General features: G+C 34.9%; 1 protein-coding gene across 1 annotated transcript in view; it reads left to right on the plus strand.

Moving 5' to 3' along the window:
- GRIK2 (glutamate ionotropic receptor kainate type subunit 2) overlaps positions 1-16127 on the plus strand; it is a 633736-nt gene that overhangs the window by 383113 nt on the left and 234496 nt on the right. The window contains exons 8-9 of the mRNA XM_004605692.2: positions 10743-10886; positions 13393-13500. Coding sequence (XP_004605749.1) covers positions 10743-10886; positions 13393-13500 — 252 coding nt within the window. The remainder of the gene's footprint in view (positions 1-10742; positions 10887-13392; positions 13501-16127) is intronic.

A 16127-nucleotide genomic window follows, 5' to 3' on the forward strand; every position in this document is an offset into this window, starting at 1 on the left:
CCCATTTAAACTGGTGCTGACTCTGCAAGGGTGCTCCAGATGTTAGAATTCATCGATTTTACCACCCTTCTTAACATTCGTATTGTGAAATCCAAGATTATCATTGCTTTCCTTTTGAACATAGTTTGTTTTAAAAGTGATTTTTCTAGTAAAGAAGTGACACAGCAAATCTTGTATTTTCCCCTTCAGTTATAAAATGAGAAAACAAGGCAAGGGGAATTAAAATATCTCTGATTGTTTTAGATAAGCGATCAAGTCAATAAAAAATTTAGCATTAATAAACTTAAACTCCATTTATTAGACATGCTGCATTTTGTGTTATGCTCTCTACTCCACATGGGGATTCAAAAATGAGCAAAATCTGAGACATAGGAGTTCTGGAATGGATCTGCCACCTGCCAGCTAGCATTCAGATCTCAAAGGGGACCTGCCTGCACTTATTTAATGGAAAGATAAATGTGTTCACAGAACTGTTACTATAAATTCATTTAGAAATGGGACAGAGGCTGCATTCACAGTCCTCCCAGGTCTAAGCGTGGCAGATTTGGTTCACTGTACCTCTGGGAGCTAATACAGTGTAGCTCGCTGGCAAAGTGTGATTGCTATTCAGAGTTCCCAAGTACCTATTACTTTTATAGGTTAAATGAGCATTTTGGTTGAATCCACCAATTTCTTGAAAAAAAATTTTGTACACAGCAGGCAAAGGCAATATATGGTCTTTGCAAGGGGATTTTGGAAATAGTATGATTCAAAAGATTCTTGTGTTTTAAAAAGGAAAACTAAAAGATAAGAAAACATAGTGACATTGAGACTGTTACTTAAACTAGAGTTTACAGGTAAGAAGGAAGATACAGATCAGTGTTTTTATTTCATTTTGTTTTGTTTTGTTTTCCTTTGTCTTTTGCTTTTTTGGTCACACCCAGCAAGGCTCAGGGGTTACTCCTGGCACCGCATTCAGGAATTATTCCTTGAAGTGCTCAGGGAACCATTCTGTAGCTTCTATATGGGAGGCTGGGGATTGAAACCAGGTCAGCCACATTCAAGGCAAACACCCTACCTGCTGTACTGTGGTTCCAGCACCAGACTAGTGGATTTTATTTTGTGAGGATTCTAGATGCTTCTAGAATAAAAGGAAATCCATGAACTGTCTTCTAGACAATTTTTTTAATTCTTTTTTTCTTTCTTTAATTTTTAGTAGCTCTATTGGAATAAAATTGCTTAATACATAATTTCTATATTTCAGTTTTACTTTATAATAAGTATCAACATGTCAAATCAAGGAAACACTGCTACAATCAAAATTTGAGGATGGGAGCAGAGATATAGTACAATAGGAAGGGCACTTGCCTTGCACATTACATTCTGATTCCATCCCCTGTACCCTGAGCTCCAGAAGGAGTGACCCTTGAGTGAAGAGCCAGGGGCAAATCTTGAACATCACCAACTGTGGCCCTCCAAAAATAGAAGAGCAAAATAAAATTTCAACAGATAATCACTCTTAAGTTGCTTATTTTAGAGGTAAATTATTACATACAATAATGTGTTTGTTTGGCATTAAGCCAAAATTACTCAGAGAGTCAAAATGTATTAAAACAGGATGATTTTGTCACAGATGTAACTCTTCTTGGCATAACAGTGAAATTGGTAAGAGTTGTGTTTCAAGTTTTCCCAGTAAAAATTTAATGGCCATACCAAAATGATGCTTTCCATTGGGGAAAAATACTTCTGAAATAATTTTGCTAGGAATATTATAGTATACAAGTGATTTTTATACCATTGTTTCTTATGATTTTATGTCACAGCAAATTATTCACTTATAACTATTGGCTTCATGTATCATACAAATTAAAACTATTTTTTTAACTTCTATAACATACTTCTCAGAGATTTACAAAATAAATGTTTAATGAAGATTAATGAAGTGATCAGGAACAGGAAAAACATACCACTCACCATGTATACATTTGGTAGTTACTGCTTACTAGAAAATTTTTCTATGAATGAAATCTAAGAATGCCAAAATGTATTTATAAATATTCACAATACTCGTCATTATTCCTGATATTGTATGTTTGGAAATATTTCAATTTGTTAAATTAAAATCTGAAAATTATAGTTTTGCTTATCGTTCTGAGTATTGGAGAATATAATTTCCTTGACCCTTCAGTTCTTTAGTAGTTCTATTTTGGGACTACACCTGGCAGTATGCAGGGCTATTCCCATTTCTACACTCAGGAATCACTCGATAGTGCTAAGGGAATTCTATGCCTTGTGCTTCAAACCCAGGTCAGCTACTTGAAAGGCAAGATCATTATCCACTGTATTATCTATCTAGTCCTACTTTACTTAAAAGCATTTTGGGTCTGGGTATAGTTTAGCAGTAGACACACATGTCTTGTCTCACATGTATGAGACCTTGGTTTTGATTCCTGGTACCAAAATATTATTAAAGAAATAAAACCTGTTTAGAGAATTTTTACCAGAATAAAAAATCAAAGCAAACATATGTTTCACTGTTATTTAAATTTGTTAGAGTTTTTATTAGATATGTTTATTAATAAAAAACAATTTACAAAGTTGTTCATAATAGAGTTGTTTTAGACATACAACATTTCAGTACCAGTCCCACAACCAATGTCCCCTCCCCTCCACCAATATCCTTGTGTTTCTTCTTAATCCAAACCTTGGCAGGCATAAAGCAAACTTATTTCATATTACTTGGTCCAATAAACTTAAAGGATTGTCAAATAGAATTATCAGAGAGTAAATCAACAAAAATCAATTACTGATTATTAGCAAAATGTTTTTAATCTTTCTTAATCTAGGAGAGGACAGCCATATTGACCATCAGTGAGTACAGTACTCAATACTATTTCACCTGATGGGGATTTTCTCTTATTCTTTAAAGGAGCTCTTTACAGGCTAGAGTGATAGTACAGTGGGTAGGGCATTTGCCTTGCACACAGCTGACCCAGATTCGATTCGCAGCATCCCATATGGTACCTGAGCACCGCCAGGAGTAATTCCTGAGTGCATGAGCTAGGAATAACCCGTGAGTATTACCAGGTGTGACCCAAAAAGAAAATAAATAAATACATACAATAAAAGAGCTCTTTAATGCTTCTTGAAAACATAGTTTCAAGGCTACAGATTCCCAAAACATTTGCCTGTTCATGAAGTTCTGTAAAGTTCCTTCAAATTTAGCAGTCATGAGCTTATTTAAGACAGACAATGGAGTATCAAGTAGCTAAATCACTCTCAGTGGCAATAATTCAGTCATAGGAATTCACCTTTGTCATTCTTCTTCTACATCTGTTTTATACTAGGTTCCAAGTAAACTTAGAAATAAATTTGTGAGATAATGTATGTTTAAAATATATTTGACAGCAGCTTTCTTAACCTTATTTTTAAAAAGATCACTTGATTTACTAAAAAGTGTAAGACTGTATTGTACAAGTCTGGAGGTTTTTAAAACAGAGTTTTGGCTGACATGCAATCTTTATAGGTTAACTAACTTATTTTGGAAAGGAAAGTTGTACTCCAATCTAGTTTGAGGTCAGCACTCCAGAGGTTTTCTAAGCTCTTTATCACTAGATGTATTTGTGTCTATCTAGCTTGCAGTTCCTTCTACTGAGTTATATTTTTTGAACAAACTGATTATAATTATTATTAGATTATGACATATATACATATGTACTTGAACAATTATTCTTAAAAAAGGGAAAATAGGATACATTTTCTTGTCTTCATTATTTACTTGCTTACTCTTAATTGTTTTTCTGTTGATTTTGAAGTTTAGGATATGAGTGGCTATAATCTTATATCCTTGTTTGAATGTATTTTGCCCGCACGGCAGAGCCTGGCAAGCTATCTGTGGTGTATTAGATATGCCAAAAACAGTAACAAGTCTCACAATGGAAACATTACTGGTCTCCGCTCGAGCAAATCAATGAGCAATGGGATGACAGTGACAGTGATACAATGAATGTATTATAACAACCAAATTATATGTATAACTTATTTTAATGTAAATTTTAATTGCCATTACATTTCATGATTTTTTTTCTTTTTGGGTCACACCCAGCAATGCATAGGGGTTACTCCTGGCTCACTCAGGAATTAGTCCCTGGTGATGCTCAGAGGACCATATGGGATGCTGGGAACCAAACCCGGGTCAGCTGAGTGCAAGGCAAAGGCCCTATCTGCTGTGCTATCCCTCCAGCCCATCATGACTTTTTTTGAGACAACTATGAGGTATAAAGAAAAGAAACTATGTTTCTTTTTGCATAGTTAAAAACTAATTCATTTTGCATAGTTGTCTCTATACCTCAGAAACTATGTTTCTTTTCTCTATACCTCATAGGACTTGGAAACGAAATAAACATTTGTTTGAAAGTAAGATAAGAGAGAATTCTCTAGAGGCGCTTGGGACATAATTATGAGGTATTAAATAGAACAACCAAAATATGACGACTGTCCAAAATTTGAAGCAAAGTGATTTCTTTTTTTTTTAATGGTTTCATTGGGAATTTGGCTTACAAGAGAAAGATGATTATGACAGTTCAAAGAGTGGTCGTAAGGTATAAACCTTGCCTGAGTATTGTTTCTATGTTTTTAATTTTTATTTCCACTACAGTCTTCTTAATGATAATCAGGATGGCATTGCAAAGACCGAGGCTTTGCCTGCAACTTACTTCTGAATTTCATCTCTCAGGGTGATGAATTCTTGAAAGAATTACTTTCACTTTGTTAAGATTCAGTTTCCTTTTCTCGAAAATTGAAGTAGCAATATCAAATAAAATACATTTTTTTCTGGAAATTCATAATAATTCTTTTAATGCTATTTCAACACTGTGGTCTATAAAGTTGTTCCTAATACAATTGTTTTGGGCATTTGATGTCCAAATGCCCAATCCCACCAGCACCAATCCCACCTCCAGTGTGACCTTCCCTCCACCGTTATCTCTAGTTTCTCTTCAAGCCCCCCTAGCAGACACAGACTAATTCATTTTGCATCATTTGTTACAACTTAATGGCTAATGGGTTTATCAAAATTACTTTAGTAAAAGAAAATTTGTGAAATTGTTATATCTCACAATGGGGTCATATAAAACATTGCCTGACGAATTCTTCAACTTTTTCTTGCTTGTTCAGCCTTCCATATTATTATTTTTGTTTATTGAGTTTAGTTGTCTTCTCTGCTACTTTCACATCTAATTTGGTGTGCTCCGACTGGGGTATCTGTTTTGTAGAATCTGGAGGTGTCACATAGCTATGTATATTGTTGTGTACTGCAGGAACTACAGGATCTATAGTACTGCACCAATGAGTTTTAGTGGCTTAAATTGTTTGGCACCTCTTCGAAGATTAGTCATGAAATTGTAAAGCTGGACTGTTGTTTACATATTGGTATCTGTGGCATCTGGTTGCATCTAAAGGGGCGTTTGGCAGTATGAGGTAGTTGAGAGGTTGCCCATTCCGAGAAGAACAACGTGTTTTCAGTCCATGAACTGGTGTATCTGGTATTTTTTGCTTGCTTGGCATCTTTGCAATAGTCATAAAGCAGTGAAGTTGAACTATAGGCACATAGGTGACTGTGTGGTGTGGATGCAGCTGCTGGAACTTTGGTAGGGTTGGGACTTGCATGTCCTCCCCATCTTGAGGGTCACCCAGAGTTTTCAGTTCCAAAGCCAGAGTACCCATGAGTTTGAACATCTTGGCTTGCATTTCTTACATGATTAGCTATGAACCTGTAAAGCTGGCCTGTTGGTAGTGGCTGTGGGATGTGGGTCTAAAATCATCACATCGCATCACTCATCACATCCCTCATCCCGTTGTTCATCAATTTACTCCAGCGGGCACCAGTAACGTCTCCTTTGTGAGACTTGTTATTACTGTTTTTGGCATATCTAATATGCCACGGGTAGCTTGCCAGGCTCTGCTGTGTGGGTGGGATACTCTAGGTAGCTTACCGGACTATCCGAGAAGGACGAGGTCTAATATACATTAAAAAAAAAAATTAGTGAGGGGCTGGAGCAATAGCACAGCGGGTAGGGCATTTGCCTTACATGCGGTTGACCCGGGTTCAATTCCCAGCATCCCATATGGTCCCCCAAGCACCGCCAGTAGCAGGAGTAATTCCTGAGTGCAGAGCCAGCAGTAACCCCTGAGTATCGCAGGGTGTGACCCAAAAAGCAAAAAAAAAAAAAAGAAAAAATGGTGAGAATTATCATGTCATAAGAACACAGTTGTATGGCATAGAATAACATGCAATGTAACTTTGTAGTAATATTGAGACAAAAATGATGTCAAAGGAATATGCTAACCTAGTGAATGCCCAAATTAATGGCAATGTGTTAAAACATTTTTCTTGTCTTCGAAGGAAGCTTATTTAACACTTCCTGCAAAGCTGGATTTAAGATCTTGTATTCCAAAGCTGTATATTATTCATGAACCTTTGAATCATTCCATCAAATCTGAATAAGAGTCTATCTGGATAGAGTATTCTTGGAGAGGTGTTCATTTCATGGAGGTCGTTTGTGGGTGTTTGTTTTCACAATATTCCATCTTTATTTTCTGGCTTATAAAATCTCGTTTGAGAGATCTGCTATAGATTGTATGGCTTTTCCATTGTGTGTAAGTTCTGTCTTTGATCTTGTTGTTTTTAATATTCTGTTTCTATCTTTGGCATTTATCATTCTGATGTTATTGTATTTTGGTATTTTCTATAATTACTGGTACCTTGCTGGTCTCTTGGATCTTGGTGCCTATACTCAATTCTTGAAATTTTTATCTATGATTTTGTTAATTTATCATGGTTCTTCATAGAATTTTCCTTTCTGCTCTTTGGGATTTTGATGATTCTTATATTCTTACTCTTGCACTCATCTGGTAGTTCTCTAGTGTGCTACTTAGTTCTTTTCATATTATTTTTTATCAATCCACTTGTTTTCTAGCAGCTTCCTTCAGCGCATTATGGAGTTCCTTTCTTTTTCCCTCAGAGATATTATTCTGAGACCCAGACCTTTTATTGAGTTTTTTAAAATCATATAACCTACTACACTTTTTATTTCTGTCACTTCTAATTGGAGTTTTCTCAATTTGCCTATTTTCACTGATGGAACTTGGTGGGATTCTTCCCCATTATGTTTGCTCTGATCCTGCTGTGCTGAGAGTGAATGTTTGTAGTTAGCCCCTGTAGGAGTCTCTGAAGGTGATTAGAATTAGGTTCTTTTCCTTCCCTATCTGTCTTCAGCCAGTGACAGGAGGTATAAGCATGCTCAGTGTGAGGTGTGATGATTAGAGCTTTTGCATAGCCATGGGTTCAGGAAGTATGGGAGGGAGCCTGCTACAATTGCAGAGGGTGGATGGGGAGGCAGCTGGCACCAGCTGGAGGGGAATGTAATCCACATCTATTTCCAAAAAGGCTCCAGGGTTGTCACTGGGATAGTAACCTCACTTGGAAGGTTGGAGGAGCAAGCCAAGGGCCTAAGATGGTAAACTGATCTGCTGAGATGTTGGAGGGTGGGCATCTGATTAACATTAGTAATTTACTAATACCATACACTGTAGCATTTCATGTTTGTGACTTTATGTTCTTTTTTATATTACAGTAAAGTTTGACTGTCGTTAGTTATTGCTTATCAATATGGAGGAATTTATCTAAGTACTTATTGTTTTTTATATTTAATAATTTCAAAATTATTAAAGAATTTTGCTTAAATTAAGGTATAAACAGAAAGCTGGACAGATGGATTTAGACTCTGGATAGATTGTCTATTTCAAATTTATCTTAACTTTTATATGTTGGTATTGTGTGCTGCTTACTTAACTGCTTTGTACTTCAGTTTCTTATTTTATTCAAACTCAGTAAATTTCCAACTGGAAAACGTGCAAATGAAAATTATTTTAAGAGATAATGTGTACCTACAAAATACTAAATGAAAGTAAAACTACTAATTTACTATATGAAAGTAAACTAATCAGTTTAGTAATATAATTAGTTAGTAATATAAGATAACTAAACTTATTAGTAACATAAGATAAATTTTCAAGCATATGAATTCTGTGGAAATAAAAAGTTTTAAAACATTAGTTTTCGATGCTGGGGGAATAGTTCAAATGGTACAGCATATGCCTAGCATTCTCTTGTCCTGAGTTTAATGTCAGGTATCACATGGTCCACAAGCAGTATATGGAGGAGCCAAGGACCCTACTGAGGACACTGGGGATGTCATTTGACAAAATAAAACACCAAATTCTAGATTTTCCTGACAACACTTATGGGTGGTATCATTTACTTGTGTACAGTTTTGTAAAACAAAGCAAATAGAATATTTGGAGGAATTTCAAGTAAAAGTGAATGAAAGCTTCATATTTTCATGTGCAACGGTCTAAAAGAAGTACCAGAAAGCAACCAAAATTAATGATAACATACAACAGGATTAGAAGTTATTTGGTGTTTTGTTATAACTCAATATATTTTGCATTAAGAATACAAAAAATAAATTGATAAGCAACTTTTTAACTTTTGACAATTTTTCTCAGGAGGTATTTTTATAGTTTTGCTAATACCACCTTCCTTTTATATTTACATTTAAAACCAAAGCTACTATGCCGGAGAGATAGTATGGTAGATGGGGCTCTTGCTTTGCCTGTGGCCCACTCAAGTTTGATCCTTTGCACTACATGTGGTCTCTTGAGCACTGCCAGGAGTGGTTCCTGACTGCAAGCCAAAAGTAAACACTGAGGACAGCCAGGTGGAATCCCAGAACAACAATAACAGCAACAACAAATCAAATAAGTACCCATACTGGCTGGGAACAAAATAGCTAATGGAGTCTGGTCCATTTCACTACTTAGCTCTGTGACTTTGATTAGTTACTTAAATTTGATCCTTGATCTTGTATGTATGTTTGTATAAGGAGAACAGCAGCATTTCTATTTGTGGGAATTAAATAAGTTAAATGTTAAAGTTAAAACCTCATAAAGATGTATACTATATTTTACATTAAAGGTATAATTTTATATAATACTATATTGAGCACCATAATACATTCAATTTATTGTCTAAGTGACTATCTTCAAAATAATAGTTTTTATAATTATTTAAAGTGTGATCTTGTGACTTTGAGTGTTTTATTTGTGAAATTTTCTATATTTCTTGATTTATTTTTACTCTAATAAACAATTTATATAGGCTTTATTCTTATCTCTCTTCAAGAAGATTTCAGAAATAGGACTTAGTAGGTTTCAAATTACATGTATTTCAATTGATGAGTCCATATATAAACCAAAAAATTACCTCTTACCTTCACTCTGATAGAATCTGAAATTGTTTACTTACACATTTCTTAATAATATCATTTTTAAACTATGAAAATATGTCTTATATCCTAATAGCTGTTTTTATGGCCACCTGCATGGTATCTGAAATAGCTTCTCCAATGTTAGCCTAGGCCAAACACAAATATCAGTGTAACTCTCATGCTCATAATGTATGCCTGTCTATTCCTCTATTTCAGTTTTCACTATGCAAGCATTAGAGTGTGCGAAAATAGTGAGTTGGTATTTCTAAAATGAAGGTTATGAATCTGGACTATATTCCCCAAAGATTTATGAACTATAAAATGGTATTATTATGTTCTGTCATTGCATTGTGCTCTTTAGCTGTCTTCCATTTTATGGGGTACAGCTCCTTAGGATCTATTTGCATGAAAGATACTGTGTGTACTCATTTTGTATTGTATTGTGGCAAACACTATAATCTACAGGGTTCCTATTCATTTTGGAATTCATTTCACAGCTCACTAATTGTGTGAATGAGAAGAGGAAATATATGCTTTTATTCCAAAGCATGCCAAGCAGATGGCCCAAAGTTCTACATTGCTAGAGGCTCTGTCAGTATTAGGCCTTTTCTCTAGGTAGTGAACCTGGCATCGATCCGTCAAACACAATGTGAGGGTCCATTTAACACAGCACTTGAATCACTAGCCTCTGGTTTGTCATGACTTACAATTTTTTTTTCATCAACCTCTAAATTGGTCAGTCATTTGAGCAGGTGCAAGCACAGTACAACTCATATTCCGTTTACTTAAGAAGCCTAAATGAACTTTTATTCAAATGGAAATTTTGCAAAAAGAAAACAGGGGATTAAGCTTTGTTTCTTGAAAAGGGATTAATACATGTATTGAGATTCAAAACTGTAGCATCCTTTCTGAAACTGAACCTTTTGAAATATTGTGTTGAAAAGATCAGGGTTTATATTGTTAGGATTTGTTTTTTATTTGAATCTTTGTCCAAATTTCTCTTTTTTCTTATTATGCAGGGAAACTGTTGACTTGTTTATCTTTATTTCCAATACAAAAATAGTCGAAATAGTTAGTAATTTCACTCATTATATGTGTGGAGGAAGGGAGGATAGAGAAATATAACCGAAGGGTAACAAATAAAATGTCTTCAAAAATTTTCTATTTTGTAGCGATAGTAGAACGCTGAGTAATCAGATCATCACAAGAGAAAAGGAAAGATAGGTCAAACATTCAAATGCAAGTGATGTGCTAATATGATCACAGATTTATATTTAAGAAACCAGAGCTTGTGAAGATACTGCTTCTGCCTTAATAAGGAAAATCTAACTAGATGTTTCACTTCACCCCTATCCAGTTGAAATAGGGGTTGAAAACTGCCTGCCATGGGTCTCCCATGTATTGATTCCGAATTCCTTTTTTCTCTGATTTCAGACTGATGCTGCTTTAATGTATGATGCTGTACATGTGGTATCTGTGGGCGTCCAACAGTTTCCTCAGATGACGGTCAGTTCCTTACAGTGTAACCGACACAAACCTTGGCGCTTTGGAACCCGCTTTATGAGCCTAATTAAAGAGGTATGTCAGGAGTGTATCTGTGTTATTTCTTTTGTCCTCAGATGGAATGAACTGAACTACTGCTATTTTCCAAATAGGTTGGTCTTTTATATTCTTGTTTGGTTTTTTTTGGCCTAGAGGTGCTCAGGGCTTATTCTAGGCTCTGTGTTCAGTGATCACTTCTGAGGAGACTCTAAGGAAAATTTGGGATGCTAGTGATGAACCTTTGGTTGGTCACATGCAATGCATGCTCCAGCCCCTTATTTTACTTTTTAATTAAACGTTCTCTGGAGCAACAACAGCAAAAATAGCATTTTATAAAATAAAATGTGATAAAGGAGAAAATTGCATGATAAATAAGCGGATAGCATTGAGAATATCTATGATTAAATAAACCGATTAAACTTTGTGACTTATGATTTGTAACATTGTTAATTTTTGTCTTTCAAAATCATTTTATTTCTTTTAATTTATGTGGAGACATAGCTGTATAAATGATGTTTATTTGTACTTTAGGCAACAAAGTATTCAATAAATTTTTAGCATAAAGCTCATTTGGCCTACACCACATTATAATCTATTTGTAATTCATAAAGATTGTTATTTAGATCAACAGTTCCAAAATATGTCTTGTTATTTTAATTATATTAGTAGTTAACTACAGCAGAATATATGGATTAATAAAAGTGAAAAGTTTGCTTCACGTTGCATAATGCAGCCATTCTTATCACCACATATCATTTCTGATTGTGTCTACAATAGTTATAAACTAGCCGTGCCCAGAGTAAGGGAATAAAAGTAAAATTTATAGAGATCTCACATACACACACATACACATTCTAATTCTTATGATGAAGAAAATTCCTATGTCAGCTTCAGATAACTTTCAATTGACCACAACAGGAGTGACTAAAAGAAATTTAACTATGAACTTTTAATCTTTGCTTTGAAAACCTCATGTGTTATTATCCAATAATATTTTCATTAATGGCTTAAAAGAAATCATCAGTTCATCATATAATACATTATTCACTTTTTAAAATGCAGATAAGGTATAGAAATAAGAATTTCCAGCTGTTTGGCAAAGACTATCCATGAATTTTTCTTCTCTAATACTTAACAAACTTTCAGATAGGTGAAATGATACTCAATGAGGAGTTTCCTCATTGAGCATCATTTATTGCTTCACATTGTAAATTTACTTCTGGCTTAAAAAACAAACTACGGAGAGTTTTATACATAGCACATAGATTTAGACACTTAATTGCCTTGAATTTTGAGGCATTATACATAATGACTTATGATGTTACACTATAAAGAGTTTTATGAAACTGTGAAATGCACTATTGTATTTATTGTAGAATATTATTAAGGATCCAGTCCTTTAAGTCTCAGTATCTCCCTTATGAGGACTAACAATTGATAAATCTCCAATCTTATTTTCATGAAAAACCATGCTTCTACTGGGCAGTTGATACATCTTATAAACTCTGAGTTTTATGATTCTTCATGATTCTTTCTTTGCTTTTGTTTCTAGCAAGTTAAAGATGGAATGTATATTAAATTTTATTAGTTCTACCATTTATTTATCTATACTGTTCCTATCTCAGAATTTCCTTTACTTTTCTACATATACTCCTATGTTTTTGACCAATTTATCATGTGTAATCACAATCACAATCACAATATCCAGTTAATCACCGACTTCTCGGGTGGGCTCAGTAACATCTCATTTCGTCCATTCCCTGAGATCTTAGAAGTCTATTTCGACTTGGCCCTCCTAACGATGTTGATATGAATATATATTTTTAACCACCTGAAATCATTTTTCTTTTAAAAAATGAGGCAACATTGGTTTATAAGAGTGTGTTTATATGCTTAAAAAGTACAAAGTCACACATCACACCTACTACGAAAGTGCCAATATTTCCCCACTATAGTTTATTAAATTCTTACTATCCTTCAGTATTTGTTTATATGTGCCTTCTGAAGATGCTTATGTGGCCTGTCAAACTAATATGTTTTCTTCCTCCTTATTGGAAAGAGTTATACACATATTTAATCTTACCACATACTGTAATATACATACAAATACATTACACATTTTTTTAAACTTTATGTGGATAGGACTAAAATTATTTTAGAATTTCTACAAATTATTATTCAACACATACATGAAGACTGAAAGTATAATAATAATAATTTACATTTGTAGTTTCTATGAAATGCTTTCCTCAATCAGATAGTTTTAACTTTTTAATCTTTGTTATCAACCATTACAGTTGTATGATTGCATTATTTAAATTTTTCTAAACCACTAGTATTTTAAGCAATTGCCAAATGCCAAATAATGCAAAGCATCAAAAATTTGCTATATAGTCAGCAAGATGGGAAAACAATTTAGTTATTGATTTAAAAATCTATAGCAATGTTAATTTATGAGATGTGATAAAAGGAGCATTTATTCTCTTTTTTCCCAAAAGTCATCTCTTTGTTTACCTACAGATTATTCATTTATTTTCTCTAGGCACACTGGGAAGGTCTCACAGGCAGAATAACTTTCAATAAAACCAATGGCTTAAGAACGGATTTTGATTTGGATGTGATCAGCCTCAAGGAAGAAGGTTTAGAAAAGGTAATTGGAAACATTGAACATTTTTACTATAACTGTTAAAGAAAAATGTGTTGAGGGGCCAGAGACATAGTACAGGGATTAAAAGTACAAGACAAGCTCGTTACCATCCTGTGGCTGATGTTTTGATCCTGGCACTACATAGGGTTCCCTAAGTACAACTAGGTGTGATACCTGAACCTAGAACTAGGGTAAGCCTGAAAAAACTACATTGATTGGTAAATGAATAATAGACCACCATGTTTTTTTTTGTTTGTTTGCCAATTGATAAAAATTTATGCTTCTGAATATGTGACATTTTAGTTGTCTTTCTCCTGTTTTCCCCTTTATGATATTCATAATAGAAGCTTCATATAAAATGCTTTATTGGGTGTCTGGTGTGAAGTTATTTTTCTGAATATGGGAACAAGAAAAGTAATTTCTGATTTGTTTTCTTTGCTTTTACCAGACTTTTCCCATTTTTCACAAAATGGGGATGATGAAATCTAATAGTCTATTTAGACATTGGTATGGAGTTTTATGTCAAGGTTATAAGGGATTAAGGGATTTTTTGAATACAGAACTCAGACCAGAAATCTGAGCTTACAAGAATATGTAGTGCACCAATGATAAATATAGCTCCTCTGTGGTGCAATTTAGTATTTTCTGATACTACCATTTACGACACATTAAAGCACAAAAATAATTATTCTACTTATATACTTTCCTCTTTTTTCTTATAAGTTTATGATGTGGAAATAAATGATTATTTAAATTAGAACAAAATGAATCATTCAGTCTGTGATAGGTGGCATGTTGAAAGGGAATGGAGCTGTTTTATGCCTCTTGATATGGGGTATTTTAGTTTACTCTCTCTTGTTTTCCCTGTACTCAGATTATGACAAAAAATAGAGAAGCTACAAGTTCTTGATAAAATCTTGACTATTCTGGGCAGATGGCAGCAGCAGAAGTAGTTGTGTGGCTTCCTTTGGTTTTTGTTTTACAGGTTCTGAAATTCATGAAGTTCTGTTGTCATTCATGCTCATTTGTATATTCACTTAGTCAATGTAATTATGAAAGTCATTTATAAGAAGTGGGAAAATAAGTTTAAGCAAAATTAATGTGAGGAAACGTACAATAGCTCATAGCTCACAAGAAAATTTTATAATTTTTTATCTGTAATTGGATGTGTTTCCCATTGAGAAAGGTTTCACCTCACCTAGTCTCTGAAGTTTACCAACAATGCATTAGAAGATTCTTTAAAGGGATTATTAGGTAGAAGGTTTCATCTAAGTTGATGACTGCATGAGAGTGGAGCATTTTCATTGTAAAATGGACTATCTAGAAGTCATACTGAGATAGTCCTTATAATTACAAGTATTCCGTTTTTAATAATGAAATCATAACTTAAATTTCTGAAAGTATAAAATCAGTAATATAAAATATTTATAGTTGGTTTTATAGCCAAGCTCCTGGACATCTTATAGCCTACTTCTCCCTTTCGGAGAACCTGGCAAGCTACTGAGAGTTTCTTGCCTGCAAGGCAGAGCCTGGCAAGCTCCCCGTGGTGTATTCATATGCCAAATACAGTAACAATGATGGTTCTCATTCTCCTGACCCTGAAAGAGCCTCTAATGCAGCACCATTGGGAAGGACAAGTAAAGAGAGGCTGCTAAAATCTCAGGGCTAGGACGAATGGAGACGTTACTGAGCCCACTAGAGCAGATCGACAATCAACGGCCTGACAGTGATACAGTAAATATAAAGTATATAATAAAAACACTGTCACTGTCACTATCATCCCGTTGCTTATCGATTTGCTCAAGTGGGCACCAGTAACATCTCTCATTGTGAGACTTATTATTACTATTTTTGGCATATCGATTACACCACGGGTAGCTTGCCAGCTACCTCTGCCGTGCAGGCGCGATACTGTCAGTACCTTGCCCGGTTCTTTGAGAGGGGCAGAGGAATCGAACATGGGTTGGCCATGTGCAAGATGAATGCCCTACCGCTGTGCTATCGCTCCAGCCCTGTATAATAAAATATGAAATAAAATACTATCCCATGATAGACTTTTCTTATTATTTTTTGTGAACACTATGAAGAGTCATATTCCTTATTGAGGAACAACATGTAAGTCTTTTACTGTTACATTTTGTTAATTACTCAAATGAGTTCTTATTGTGCCAGAGAATATGTGCTTCTAAGTAGAGGCGTTAAGCAAAAATCTTTCTTCCTTTGACCATAGAGTTGGTGTTGGGGGTAAGATGCATGGCTTCCATTTGACCAACATTTATTTAATATCCAGCATCATGTGGTCCCCAAGCATCCCTGACTCCAGCTCTGGAGGCCCCTGTGGATTGCTGGGCTGTGACCCAGGTGAACCCTGGCTCTGTTGGACACAAGCAGTATTGCCTCAGATCTTAGCGTTGAACCAAAATCCCAGTTTCCAAAACTTGCCAGGGAGTGCCACAGGTCCCAGACCTCTGCTTGGGAGAACTTTTACATTCATTCACCACCCCTCCCACCAACAAAACAACTAAACTTATTCTTGTTTTTTTTTTCTTTTGGGGTCACACCTGGCAATGCACAGGGGTTACTCCTGGCTCTACACTCAGGAATTACTCCTGGCAGTGCTCAGGGGACCA

Source organism: Sorex araneus, chromosome 4, assembly GCF_027595985.1.
Source record: "Sorex araneus isolate mSorAra2 chromosome 4, mSorAra2.pri, whole genome shotgun sequence".
NCBI classification, from domain to species: domain Eukaryota; kingdom Metazoa; phylum Chordata; class Mammalia; order Eulipotyphla; family Soricidae; genus Sorex; species Sorex araneus.